The sequence below is a fragment of the Catharus ustulatus genome, chromosome Z (genome assembly GCF_009819885.2).
Source record: "Catharus ustulatus isolate bCatUst1 chromosome Z, bCatUst1.pri.v2, whole genome shotgun sequence".
NCBI classification, from domain to species: Eukaryota; Metazoa; Chordata; class Aves; order Passeriformes; family Turdidae; genus Catharus; species Catharus ustulatus.
The window spans coordinates 38,460,784-38,475,768 of record NC_046262.2 but is presented as its reverse complement, the minus strand read 5'-3'; the positions used below and the strand labels follow the sequence as shown (position 1 = coordinate 38,475,768).

Sequence of the window (14,985 nt, the reverse complement as noted above, 5' to 3'; positions counted from 1 at the left end):
TTCCCTTTCTGAGCAAGTGAAAGGAACTCCTGTCCTGTTACCAGGTCAAGTAAAACCACTCTCCAGCATATTACTGTCATATAACTTCGAGAGATAAAATCAGAAAAGGACCATTTATATTGCTCAGTTATCACTGTAGCATTGCTGAGGTGAGCCTTCTGAATTTCCCTCCTTTCTACACAAAGAATGGGATTGTAAATGTATTAAAGTTAACAAAATGCTTGAAATGCATTTGAAATAAACAATATTCAATCTGAAAGAAAAGAGACTGATGTTTTCCTTGGTGAAAATTCCCCTAAAGGGGAAAAGAAAAGCAGAATTTACTTTTTCAATCTGTAAGTAGGCATACCAATACACCTAACTTCTTTGGTCAGGCAAACTTCTTTTGGGCTCCAGAAACTAAACAGGTTCCAGCCTGCAACAACTGCAGGTCAGGAGTCCATGGAACTTGGCAATGTTTTGGCCATGATTCTGCCAGCATTGGCCAAGGTGATTCTCTCCACTTCTGCTACAGCCACTGCACAGAAACCAGCATCAGTGCTAACACCTGCCTTCCTTTCATAAGATAGGCTTCCCATCTCATCCCTATCTCCCCAGCTTCCTCCCAGAAAATAAACTCAAGGAGCAAGGCTACTGCAAACTATAGCTTGAATGACCCCTCCACACCTGACTAATCATGTGAGTTCAGGCACAGAAGAAGATGTGGAATGTAGAACAGTCACACAAGAAGATCCAAACAGTAGTTAACAAGCCAAAACCGCTCTGGAATGTGCACGACTGCTTGATTCCAGGCCCATTTGCTAAGGTAGATTCAAAGACAAAGAGGTTCAGGGCACACATTTGCCAGTAAATAAAAATATGCAGGGGTGTATCTTCTTTTTTTTTACCCACAATCATGTAATCAATATTAAAATTACTATTTTGGCCCAGGACAAACAGAACTTTCCTAGAAAATGTTCCAGTACTTCTCAAAGCAGAGCATGGGTTGATTTATTTTTTTTTCCAAGTACACATGGGGCCATCCTACTTGACGAATGAGGGAAAAGAGAGCTTTGAGCCTGTGGACACAATCTATACCTTTCCATACAGGCCAGAGAACATACCCTAGTCCCATTGGCTTTGATGGCATAGTGGTAAGCTTAAAGACTGCTGTGTATTGCCCCAGAACCCAGTCAAATTATACAGTGTATGCAAACCACACACTGTGATTAGTGTCCAGAGAGACCACTTAAGAGATAAAACAGAACTAAGTTATTTCTGATTATGTGAAGTTAATTGGAGGAGGTGAGTCAGTTATGTGAGATGCATGCTATTATTGCAACTGAATTTATAATTTTCAGAATAATTGCACCAGTATTTGTTAGTGTAGGGCCCAGAAGTCTGGCATTTGGCCAATGGTAATTATTTCGGCGTGTTGCCATGAATTACTATTGATGGAACACAAAGTAATTTTTGACATTCTGTCACAAAAACGCATTAAAGGTACTTGAGAGTTTTTTTGATTTTACTCTTGCCTGGACTGGAAAATAAGATGTTGATTGAAAAAATGTTAAAGAACTTTCAAAAAAACTCCACCCAAATCACACACAAGCCTAAGCTGAAACCCAAGATTTGTGACATCTCCCTGGATACACAGCTAGATTTGTTTATGCCAATGGATTCGTAACAGTTGCTTCACAATGTAATTGTAATGAGCAAAGCAGGACAGCAACTTATGTTTTAACATGGCTATTTAGACCATTCCAATTTTTCAAATATTTCAATAGAAAAAATCCCCTTTCAAGTTCTGTTCAAAGTCCTGACATTAACTTTCCAGAATCACAAGGGAATGCAATATGCATCATTAATTCACAGTTTTGACTGCATGTATAGTTTTTCGACCCAAAATGTATGTATTCATGTATACACAAATATACATACCAGAATACATACATCCTGAAAAAATAACTGAAACATATGTACTATTTTACAGTGACATCTGTTCTAAGAATAATTAATCAGGTATATTTAATAATGACATTCTTTACAGATTAGTCTGAGTAGCTTTATTATCTCACCTTCATTGTCGCAGTCTTGCAATGAAAGCCATATTTGATCTACCAGACCAACTCCTTTTACTTCACCATGAACTGGAATGGAATGCATTACCATTAATGCAATTAATGTCAAAGGTTTGGTTTGCAATTGCCAATGCTACTCTTTCTAAAATTTGTATTTCTTCATCTTTATCTTCATCAATTTTATCTTTATTTTGCTTTATTTTTCGTTCTACACTGCAGAAGAGAAGACATTCTCTGAGTTACTTCCAGATTGTTCTTATTTCACATTTTTCATACAAAACCATCTATAACATGAGAAAGACTGACATTAGTGGTATTTTTTGGACTGGATTCTATGAGATGTAACTTGTACATGTGTTTTAGGTCTATGGAAAAGTACATCATTTCAATATATTTATTTAAAATTGTAATATTATACTGTATGATAAGCCACAAGGAGCTACTCTTCAGTCACTGGGCAAATTCCTCTTGGTGTATATTCTTTGCCTGCAAAGACAAACTTGGTGTACTAATAGTCTGCACAAAAGTCAGTGTCAAGGCTAGGTCATGCTGCATGCAGAAATTTATTTACTTGGTGCTTATGAGATTTATCCAGGACTTTTGCTTTAGTTGAGTATCACATAAGGACAAACCCCTTACTACTTAACATCGAAGCAGCTTGTTCAGCACCTGGCCTTACTCCTTACTTCCAGTACTGAAAGTAACCTATAACAAACTTGTGGTGCCTAAAGGTCCTGCAAGCTCCCCCTGTTGTGCCAGAGACCCTGGTGTTCCCTTACTGAAGCAGGAGGTATCCAGGCAGCTAAACAAGAGGTATCTAAATCCCCTTCTGTTCTACTCCAAGGTACCTCAGCATGTGGCATGATATAAATATGGACAGAAGATTTGCAAATTCAGTGCTGAGTATTCTTTGCAACAAAAAAAATACCTCACGTGCAAAAGCAGCAGATTTGTAGCCAGCAGATTTGGACATAGGTTATGAATTCAATGTAGGGACAAACATCTAAAAATAAAAAATATATAAAAGCAAATCCCAGCCAAATGGCAAGGTTCAGTTTGAGTAATCTATTTAAATTATACCGCTTGAAAATTTCTGTAACTGCACATTTACATATATATATGTACATACAAACTCCCTCCAACATATTTCATATGAGTCACTGAAGAGCTTTTTCCTTGGAAATCACATTAACATTAAAAAAAAGCAATAGAAACAGATTTTCTACTACTGGTATTTTATGAACACGGTAAAATCAGTAGAATATATAAAGAATTGATTTAGGCCATATTAAATATTATGTCAGAAGAATGAGCAAAGTGAACTGCGCATATTGTTTGACTGATTAGGGCTTATGACCAACAGCAAATTTGGATCCCTCATGTTCAACAAGTGTGAGTAATTTCATAATATTCTATAATAAAGCTGAGTTCCAGAAGCTCGCTCCTGGAATTATTGTGATAACTCTGAACTCTGTCATGACTTTAGACCTTTCTTTTGTCCAGATTTTTCTAAAAAGCAGGAGAGGGAAGAGATGATGGACCCCAATGTTATTTATTATTTTTCAGCCAACATAAAATTATACCAGACAAAACTTTTCAGCTCTTGCAAATACATTCAGCTCATTCTACTCAAGATACCTTGATCTTAAATATCACTTTTAAGTCACAGAATTTGATTTTCAAAAAGCAGACATTCTAAAGCAGTATGATGTCTTTGTGAAAACTGAAATATTTAAGGAATGATACTCAGCTTTGCTTGCTTCTTGACAAAGCATCAAACCTCTGTTTTGGCAGCTTATTCAGAAAGAAAATGCTTGGATGAGAGAATATTCTAACAGGATTCTAAACTAAATATTAAAATATTTGTCTGTATTTCCGACTGTTTATGATCTTTCTCAAAACAGGAAAGATATTTTACAGGGACAAATATTTCCACTGCCATTAAAGGAGCATTGTTTCCTTCGCTGCAATTAAAATACTGGATCTGGTACTCCCCTTAGGATTTACAATATAACTTCAGGAAGTGAGGTTAGTTAATGAGCATGTAAGATGTTTACTTAGCCCACACTGAACTTAATTCTAAATAAACAGAAAAAAAATATATCAAAAAATCTAGGAAAAAGGCAGGCAAAAACCATATTAATATTTTTTAAAATATGCATTTTACTTGCAGGTCTGGAAAATAAACTACCAAAACACATTAAGAAATATCATTGCCCACGCAATGGAAACAACCTTTCCCTTGCAAAGACAGAAAAATTTTTCAAACTCAACTCTATTTTACAAATCTTGAAAAATCAAATAATTGATACATAATGCTGCTTTACAGCTTTCCTGTCCAACCCATCCAATCCCACAGCATTACTGGGGATAGGATGACATGGGGAAAGACCCTTTCATGCCTGACATGACACTGTTCACAAAAGCAGCACCCTTGTAGTCGGATCAGGGCAGAGCCCTCTCCAGTAACAATGTGACTTTCTGTCTGAGCCCAACTACGCTAAGAGTTGTTGATGACAACCTCAAATAAAACAGAAATTAAATCTTCCAAAACACTTCTATGACTGGGCAAGAGTTGTGAGAAGGACAGACACCAAGCAACAGTTCTGACCTTGAAAGAAAACTATTGATTGGATTTTGCCTTGTGAAAGGAAGAAGGGAAAACTGAAACCAACCATTCTGAATCATTAATGAGCTCCCACAGCATGGTCCTACCTCCAGTTTTTACATATCCATGTGCATTTTTCTTTTGGCTTCCTCAAAACTAGCCCATTTGCAATCTGTACATGCAAAGATACTGTAAATTCATTGAAGACAACATGAAGTACCTCTAGACAACAACTCAAAGTTTTGTGTGGGTCAGATTGTGTAACACTTAACAACATACACGTTACATATACTTTTAAATACACACACACACACACACAAAAGATATGATAGTTGCTGTAAATTAGTAAAATATGCTATTAATTCCCTGTGCTGCTATTATGTTTTTATTAGTACACACTGAGGTAGAATGTGACTTTCCAGTCTTTTGATAATTCCTATGACTGACAGGGCTTTGAGCATATTTTCTATGAGGAAATTGGCCCTAAAAAAGAGACATTTAGGTTGCTGATTTTTAAAGAAAAGCACTTCATAGAATGAAACAAAACAAAAGTATATGAATAGTTATAATTTGTGTGGCAGGAAAAGTTCAAATAACTGCTATCTTGTATTGATTAGCACTAAAGTGATAGAGAAAAGCCAACCACTAGATAAAACATAGGAAGGTGTGTGATTATTTTCTCCTTATTTATCTTACATTTCACTCATCCTTCTTCTTACTGAGTTTTCCCTCCTCAACATACTCTTTAGTTTTTCTTCTACACTCTCTTTTCTACGCATTGTCTCCAATAGCTTTTCTTTAGTAGGCCCAGCTACATTGCTATTTACTGTAACACAAAGGAGGCATCCTCCTTTGTTCTTGGCTCGTCTAGCAGTCCTAAAGAAAATCATTCCCTATTAATGTACTTCTACATAGAAGCCATAACTCTGTTTATAAAATGATGTTTCTGATACCTTTATTAAACAGATCAACCATTTTAAAATGGAAAACTATTAAGCCAAGATTTCTTTTAAATGTGATTAAACAAAGTGAACTTGAAGAAAAACATCCAACAGCCAAATGATCATTGACTGTAGGCATTTCCTCTTAAAGAGATACAATCAAAAAAAACCCAGCAAGGTGCAAATACAAAATGATTTTTCTCTTTATTATCCCCTACAAGAAGGAATAAATGTGATGACTTCTGTCCTCACTGTCACACAGCAGCACATTAGCAGAAGTATACAGGCTATGTTGACACAAAGGAGTGCTGTCCAAAACAGTGAGTTCACGTGTGAGAGAAATTGGCCACTTTAAAAACATCCATGTGATTAATTTCCCTTGAATTGACTATTTAATTAATTTAATTACTATTTAATTATTTAAATACTTTCACTGTCTAGAGATTAGAAATGTCATCTTTACAAAGGATAATATGGTAACATTGACAAAGGTAGGAATTGCTACTACTGGAATTAGATTCAGTTGCCTTCTATACTAATAAGATACAAAATCCCACTACAGTAACACTGCAATGTCTTTACTTAATAATTACAGAAATAATGTCATAAGATAACAGGCCAACCATTATCTTACACCAAGTGTACAGAGGATTAAAGATTAAATACTGGAATAATAATTTTCAGAAGGAGATTATCCCTTTAGCCCTGACCTCTGAAATACAACACTTCTGCTCACACCGTGGAAATGCACATTTTTGTATACTACCAAAAAAAGTCCAAAAAAGATTGAAAGAGCATAGTTTAGAAGTAAGTGAGCTATGCAATCATGCAGACACTCATTAAGAGGGAAAGAGATGAGTAAAACATGTGGAGGACAATGCACACTATATTGCCGACTCTATAGCAAAGCCAGAAATAAATGTGCCTTCAGTGTTAGTACAAAACTCCTGTATGACGATACAGCAAGTTTGGCAAGAGCTTTACCACAGGAATTTACATGGTGCTACACAGAAAGAGAAAAATAATTCACAATGTTATTGTTCAGTTTACATTTGCGCTCTAGGTCTGTCTGTAAGATTCAAGCAATGAATTATGAGGTGTTTCAATGCCACGAACCGGCAACATCCAAATGCCATATCCAAGGGTCTATAACACCTATTAATTGTTTCCTTCTGATAAAACCAAAAAAAGAATATTCCAAATCAAAAGACCATTATTAGATATCTCATTCCCACTACTTTTCAAATTAGAAACCTTCCCACTTTGGTTACATGGCTGTGTTCAGATCCGTGGCTCTTTTTATACAAAATCAAGGAGGAATAAAAGACCTGTAGTTAGGTGGCTGTAGCAATTATAGCCAAGATCATAAACTTTTTTTACAGAGAGGATCTGTAGTGATTTGAAAACAATGATCTGCATACATTCCTAGGTATAAAGTCACTTACAGGCCAAGGGCAAATTTTCCCTTTCTATGCACTTTACAAATCTGCTATCTGTGGAGTCTATCACAGTGCTGATCCTGCATTGACAGGTGGCTCCTATTTCCATCAGTGATGTTTGTGGTGCTGAAAAAGCAGTAAAACAGGCTAGGGCAAAGATATTTCTCTTACTGCTGGTTGAACCCTACATCACCCAACACCATGCCAGAACAAGCCATCTTTCTAATTTTACACAGCTGATCCACAGTTCTAATCAGCTGCTTCTGCATGCATAATGATTTGCACATGGTGGGTGGGAGAGGCCTCATTTTTTTGCATTCATTATTTTAATTGTACATATTGTACACAGTGAAATTCACTGTATTCATTGAAATAGAGAAAAGTCTGGCTGCTGATTGCATTTTTTACTGTATTCTTGGATATGTTCACATCCAATCTTGTGGTTGAATCCCACTGTTCAGAGCTTTGCTTTCTCAGCTTCCGACCTCTTTGATCCTATAGTAGCTGTGGTAAAAGAAACACATTTCTTGGCCCTGCCTATCTGTTCTTTAGTGACACTGATCTGACCTTGGTTCATCCCAAGCTGAACATTAAATGTTTTAATTTTCCTTTTCTTCTTTGATTTTCTTAAAAAGGTGCATTGGAATTCACAACTATGCAGATTCAATGAAGAGCACCATAAAAATTGGTGGCTGCAGAACACTATTAATAACTAAGCAGCACGACATCACTCATAACAGAAGCACAGATGTCTTACTCTGGTCCCATTATACTATTTTGAAACACAGATAGCTTCTGGTATCAAATTCCACGCCAACAAACCAGCCTCATAACCATATAGCTCCACTGACTGCAAGAGTTTCATTTCAGGTAGGCAGTGTTTAGAGACAAGTAAAAAGATAGCTTCCCAAGATTTCACTCTGTTGTTACTGAGCTCAGACCAGCTCCTGGATCCAGTCATGGTGACTGGAAAAAGTCTGGCAGTATTTGCAAAATACTTGTAAAAGATGTGTTTCCAATACCACCCTCACTCAAAAGCTCTTACATTGTTGTTCTGCAATACATCATCTGGCCTCTCTCTCATCAGAGATGATACTCTTCAAAGCTCTCAATCCTCTCCCCTCAGGGTTTTTTTATTTTGCTTTCATTCAATCCTTCATTCACTTTCTCACTGATTTTTTTTTTTCAGGGGCCATTTCAAAGCCTGTCTGGACTTTCCCTAGATAGACAAAAAATCACACTATGCCTGTTTTTTTCATGCTTCCAACAGAACTGAAGTGAATCCCACCTTCCTCATCACAACTAAGTATGGCATCTTCAATCCCAGCAACTCCTACACAGCTCGGGGCTCCTATCTTAGTCCCTTCACACTCTTCTCTTTGTATTCAGAATATAATCGATCTTTCCAGTACAAAACTGGAAAAGGCTGTGAATTTTTTACCTTCTTTGGTGTGCTCTTAGTTGCAACCTTTTCCTCTTTCCTCACCACAACTTAAGAAATTCCCTACCTGCACACTTTTTCTAGTCTTCTCACTGACCTGAAGTCCTCCTTTCCTGTATTTCATTGCATCTATTTTCTCTCCTCCCTCATTCTCTTTGTCACTTCTCAGCTCACTTCTATAATATCAAGCTTGGGCTTTTTGGATTGGTGTTTTTTTTTCTTTTTTTGTTTGTTTGGGTTTTTTTGGGTTTTTTTTGAGAAAAATAATCCAATCTGTCTCTGAAACTATTAACTGTGTTTCTCATTGTGCTCAATGAATGATTTGCAGGAGGTCCACCTGCTCTTATTCTTGGACTATTAATCTTCTGACTTGAATCACCTTTGTGTGCATCCAAAACCTTACTCAGTGTAGTCTTGACCCATGACAGTTTTTTCCTGTTACTTTAACATATCATTCAGCTTCTCTGCTTAGAGTTTTGCATGATTTACAGTTCAGAACTATTTGTTCAATCAAAACTACCACACTCTACACTTGCTTACAAGACAATTATTGAATTCCTTACAGTCTGTCTCAGAAAGGAGAAAACGTAATTTTCTTCATGAAGTAGCAGTCAATGGCACTAGTATGTGGAATATACAACCACATGTACTGCTGTGTAAGACAGGTGAAAGTCTACAAAAGAAGTAGAAAACACAATATTGCAGAAAAGGAAAACTGAATCTGTTCTCTTTGCCTGCAATAATCACAAAAAATAATGTGAAGTTCATTTTTCATGGTTTTCCACCCTAGATCTACCTTTTAGCAACTCCTTTCAGTGAAATTAAACAAGAGAAATGTGCCAGAATAGCAATCACATTCAAAAAAATATGCATCATAAGTAATGAAGCTGTGTAGTATTTTAAAAATTGATGTATAGTGATTTTTAAGACTAAGTTACAACTATACTGGACAAATCAAAACCATGAAGTTCTGCTAAATGAAGAAGTAAGCTATTTTGAGTTACGTTAAGGAAGATATTTATCTACCTGTAGCTGACTGGCTATATATCAAAATAAGAATGCACAAGCATATGAGACCACAAATATGAATGTACATGGACCCTTCAGTCTGTGTGAAAAGGATTCATCAGTTCAGTCTACAGCCTGTGCTGTTGTACTACCGTACTACTAGGTTCATGCAATTTTCTTACTGGCACCAACAAAATACCTTTTGCTGCACCTTTTGTGCTTCACACACACACACACACATCAGCCAATAGAGTCAGCTGCATGTGAAGTGCAGCTAAGGGTACCCTCTGATATTTCAGTTCCTGAAACTTCCTCTTCCCTCTTTGTGTAGCTAAGACAGAGAAGAATTGGTCCTGGTTCATATCTTGTCCAGAGCAGATCCAGAAGAGACCTTATTACCTCGGGTTCTTCTCTGTTACATTTTTTTAAGTCCTGTCATGTTAAGAAGCAGTAATACTGCAAACCACTCATATTTCATACCCTATTTAAGAAGCTCCTTAAGAACCACTCTAAGATGTCCGATTCATCCAGAATCCAGTGTTACAGTGTCAAGGTTAATTGAACTAAAGACCATTATTAAGTTCCACCTGTTCTCTGGGAGGATTTCATTTCCAATGTTACTTTCCCAGATGCACACAGAAGCTGACACAGCTAACCACAGGACTTCTGCCTGCAGCTCTTCTCTTCCCAAAGAAATGCTGACACCCATCAACCTAAATGAGTCGGATTGCCATCTACACTCACTTACTGGCAGAGCAGTTAAAGGGGCCATAGTGTAAAAAAACATTCTGGTTCATTTACCTTTTTTTGTAATTTATGACTCTCAGAGGGTCCGTGGTGGTTTGTAAAGTTTTTCTGAAATTTTTACCTGCCGAGACCTGGGCAGTCTCCCTTGTACCCGACAAGGACCAATTAGAGTTGGATTTTTAAGACTGACACATTATTACACCAATGAGAAAGTTTATACCTCTTTGTGAAACACACATGTAAAGACAAAAAAAACAACCAACCGACCAAGCAAACAAACAAACAAACAAAAAAAAAAAACGGGAAAGCTGTTTTTCCCTTCCGGCCTCTCAGGCGGTAACACCGGCCTGGGCCCTCTTCAGGCGGTCCGGGTCGGGCGAGGGCAGGCTCAGGAGGCCGCCAGGCCCCACTTTCAACCAGGGGCCCTGATAGCCAGGGGGAGGAGATGCCTGTTGCTAAGATCTTAGCCCTCCTGGTACGGCCAGGGAGCCCGTGGCTCGGCAGAACCCTGTCCTGCTGCCGGCCCAGAGCTGCTGTGGTCCAGCCGGGCTCGGCCTGCTGCCACAGCCTGGGGGAGAGACAGCTGGGCCCCATTCTGGCAAGGCCTTCTCCTGCCCCTTGCTCATGGCTGGAATGGAATGCAGCAAACACCAGAAAACAGCCATATAGCCAGAAAACCCATCACTGCTTTCTGGCTGGGCCCTACAATCCTAGCCCAGCCCCAATGTGCCCTTGAAAGATTCTTTATGGTAAATAGCTCTGGCCGCCCCACCTGGAAGAAATCACAGAACCCTCTGCTGCCCGGGCAAGGTATTAACTTTTTCACTGCCCAAAATGAGACTTTGAAGATATTTTGTTCTCTCTCCTGAGCGAAAGACGACCAAGATGATGATACACACAGAAACAGCATGAAAGCACCGACGTCAGACAGAAGAAAGAGCTAGGTCCCAGATGAAGGAAGAAGGAGAGTCGTGGACTGAAATTTCTACTTTTTAAGCTATGGAGAAGCTTGTTTCCCTTGTTTCATAAAGATGTTATGGGGTGGATGTGACTGCTCTGAAGATATGAGCAGAGGCATTGGTGTTAGAGTAAGTAGATGTTGAAATGGCTGTAATGCCCTGAGTTTTGAATAATGAAAAGATGAAGACCCCTACTGCTCCCCAGGGAAGATGATGAAGAAGAAAGAGCTCTGTTTTTTTGAAGAGAAAGACAACTTTTGTTTGAACTGTTGCAATCCTTAAAATGTGCCACACAGTTGATATAGTCCCCATATTTGATATAGTCCTCAATAATGGTTCTGGGAAAACTGTTAGTTGAGGAAGGGATTTTTACGTAGTGATCATGATTCAATTCTCCCAACCAGCTGATCGCTGTGACATTGAGGCCAAGAGAAGACGGTTGCTTGTGTAGAAGTCTCCATAGAATGAAGACAGAAGTCTCTCCCAAGTGAATTAGTGAAAGACTATTTTAGAGGTGTTGAATTGACTGAATTGTTTTCTGTACATTTTCAGTATGAAAGAAAATAAGTGGTCTAAAGTTTTATTCTGAGGTTTTTTGGGGTTTTTTTTCTTAGAGTTTCTAGTAATAAACTTTCTCTTTGTACCATTTAAAGTTGAGCTGTTTTGCCTTCCTCCTAATCTTATCTCACAGCAGGAAAATTTCAAATTGGTGAACCAAAACCACTACAGCCTTGTTCTTAAAAAGCAAGTAATAAATGTCAGGAAATAATTTGGTTTGCACTGAGTACGGGAGCTCAATGACAGAGATCACTGCTCCAAGGCCAGTTGGTGTACATAACAGTGCACATGAACATCCTTTCACTACTGGTGGTGGTCAATGAGAACAGTGCCCATCTTTACATTCAAAGAACCTGCCTGTAGAAGCAAGGTGGTGCTTAGTAGAAACATTGTCCTGACTGCTGGGAGAAAACTAAAGTTTGCGAAAATTACCATGACCATTAAAGCTAATCACTTAAATGCTAGGTCACTGTGATTAATAGAGAATGCCTACTGTAGCATAAACACTCTTCAAAGAACATGGATGGGTTACAGCCAATTGCATTACGACTGCAAACACATGGAGTCCCTCTTTCTTTAGCACCGAGAGGGTACAAACTGTCAGCTCAGAGCTGCTGCCAGCAACACCAGCAGGATGGCAGAAAAAGACAGTTTCATTATTCTCCCTGGATTTCTCACTACTTGAATTTGGCACACTTGGGCCTGAGCAGTGCAACTGGACAGACATTTCCAGTCCCCGAAGGAACATGCAGACTCTGACCTGAGGAACTATCCAAACACACCAACAGGAAAAGCAAATTATTCAAGCTTTTCCACGGCCTCAAGACGCTATGGCTCAACAGTCTGAAAGCATAAATGTGCCTCAGCTTCCTTGTTGGTTTGCTATCATGCTGCTGTTGTATTTGCCACAGGACTTGTAGAGTATGCCGTATCCAAGACTCAGATATGGCCCACTTTGCCAAGGAGTGAAAGGAAGAGTATTTCCTCTGATTCCTCTGCCTTCATAGATTACCTGGTGAACTGCACCTTAAGCCAACCATAAGACATTCCAAACTATTGCTTTTCTAAAATAAAGCCATGTGTATTTATTTTATATTTTCCTTTACCAAAACAACAGGATGCTTAATAAGCACAAAGAAAAGGTTTCCTCCCTTGTCAGCACAGAATGCAAGAACAGCCATATTGGTCCAACCAAATGAAACATTTATCGCCCTGCCTCTGACATGAGCCAAAAGCATCTGCCTGAGGGATTGTGTTAGCACAGAGCAAGCACATACCAGAACACCTTTGCCACACCACATCACAAAGATTGCATGTGCCAGAGGTGATACCTTTGTGCTTAATAGCTGTATCACTGAAACTCACAGCTGCTGGGCAGAAAGAGGCCCTGTGCCATCCACCTGACTCACAATCTGCTCTCTTAAGGCACCTGGGCTTTACTGTGCCACTAGCAGGTTACATGACTTCTTGTGATGGCAGCAGAATAGTCTGTATTAATGTTTGCCTGGAGCACGCTGGGAGAGGCCTCTGCTAAAGCAGATCCAATGCACAAGTTCCCGGCACCGTGAGAAGCTGCTGCAACACCTGCCTAGCTGTCAAGACAGCATTCAAAAGCACAGAAAAAGGAATTTAACAGGGGAGGTTCCCTACTATTCTCCAAAATTACTGACAGCTGTGAGAGCTTACAGGCCTCCAAAACAGCCATGGGGAGAAATATTTAGCTTGTGGTAGCCACAAAGAAAGGATTTGACCTTTTAGCTCGAAGGTTTTAATTTGACCTTCAAGCTACAAGAGAGACATTCAATTAATGCACAACTGCAACAGAACCAGCTGAAGACAGCTCATAGTGCATATCCCCATCTGCCACAGGAGAAGCACAGATAACAGTGCAGCTTCAGAGGATGTGTGACAGAACATTGCAATGCCCTCTCCAATGAAAGCAAGGGATATCAACAGGTTCTGGTTCAGGCTCCTGTGCAGAAAGGAATGTTATTACAAGGTACATTTCTGTTGCTGCCTGTTGCTACAAGTCACAGAAATGTAACTTTCTGAAAGGACACAAACCTCTCTTGCAAGACCTCATTGTAAAGGTAACAAATATTTCAACAGCAGGGACCAGCTCCTAGGCTGGAGAGCTCCCGCATGAAATAAAGGGTTCTGGTATATCAATTCACTGCTTTTTGAGGAATGTTTTTCTTGCAGTTTTACTTACTCACATCTAAAGTTAAAATTTCTCCTACTTAAAAGGCCATAAATGGCATGTCTCCATGTTGAGGTGGCCCTGTCAAATGTGGAGGCAAACCTGTGATCATACCCCTCACAAGGGTTACAAATGGACTCCCTCCAGCTGCAGAGGCTTCCACCTATGCTCTGCAGAAAAGTTGTGGCAGTACAGAAATTGTGCCACAACTGTAGGCTGCCCTATTCTTACTTATGAAAATTATGCCTTTAAAATCCAAAATAGCTATGAGGGAGAAGGCCTGAGTTCTCAGATACTCTGTAGTACACTCTCAGCCAGCTCTGTAGTACCACACCATCAACGCTCACAGCAGGCAAGAGGCTTCTGATAGAGGGAGGACCACAGTCATGGCTGGCTAGCCAAAGTGCAAAGAAGTGAAACGTCATGGCAAATAGAATCTTAGAACAATTTGGGCCAGAAGGGGCCTTAAATATCACCTGGTTTCAACCTGTTTGCCATGGGCAACCTTCCACTGTCCTACATTGCTCAAAGCCCCATCCAACCTGGCCTTAAATGCTTCCAGGGATGAAGCATCCACAGCTTCTCTGGGCAACTCATTCCAGTGCCTCACCACCCTCAAAATAAAAAAAATTATTCCTAATATCCAAACTAAACCTACACTCTTTCAGTTAGTTCACATATTTTGTCATCTATCAGGAAAAGGTGAGTGACCTTTTATAAATACTTCTTGTATGTTTGCATTATTCCACCTTGTGCTATTCACACAGGGTATTCAGGGTGTTCAGCCATGCCAGCCAGTTGAAGGAACAATGCATTAGCCTTTGACACCATGAATAAAACTGATGTAGGCTAAATAATAGTTACAGTAATTTCACTAATACAAGCCGCAGCAATTTGACAAAAATTTTGGTGGAAACCCGGAAGTGCGGCTAATAGTTGGGGGCGGCTAATATGTGAATAATTTTCTGACATTTACAACCCCAGATGTGCCAGCCAGAGTGCCGAGCCAAGCACCTGCCAGTAA

General features: G+C 39.2%; 1 protein-coding gene across 8 annotated transcripts in view; it reads right to left on the bottom strand.

The window, feature by feature from the left end:
• Nucleotides 1-14,985, bottom strand: part of NTRK2 (neurotrophic receptor tyrosine kinase 2) — a 203,304-nt gene that overhangs the window by 122,418 nt on the left and 65,901 nt on the right. For 4 of the 8 annotated variants that reach the window (XM_033085346.1, XM_033085353.2, XM_033085345.1 and 1 more), the window contains exon 12: nt 2,058-2,129. The exons of the other annotated variants lie outside the window; for them this stretch is intronic. In XM_033085346.1, the coding sequence (XP_032941237.1) occupies nt 2,058-2,129 (72 nt within the window). The remainder of the gene's footprint in view (nt 1-2,057; nt 2,130-14,985) is intronic. 8 annotated transcript variants of the gene reach the window in all.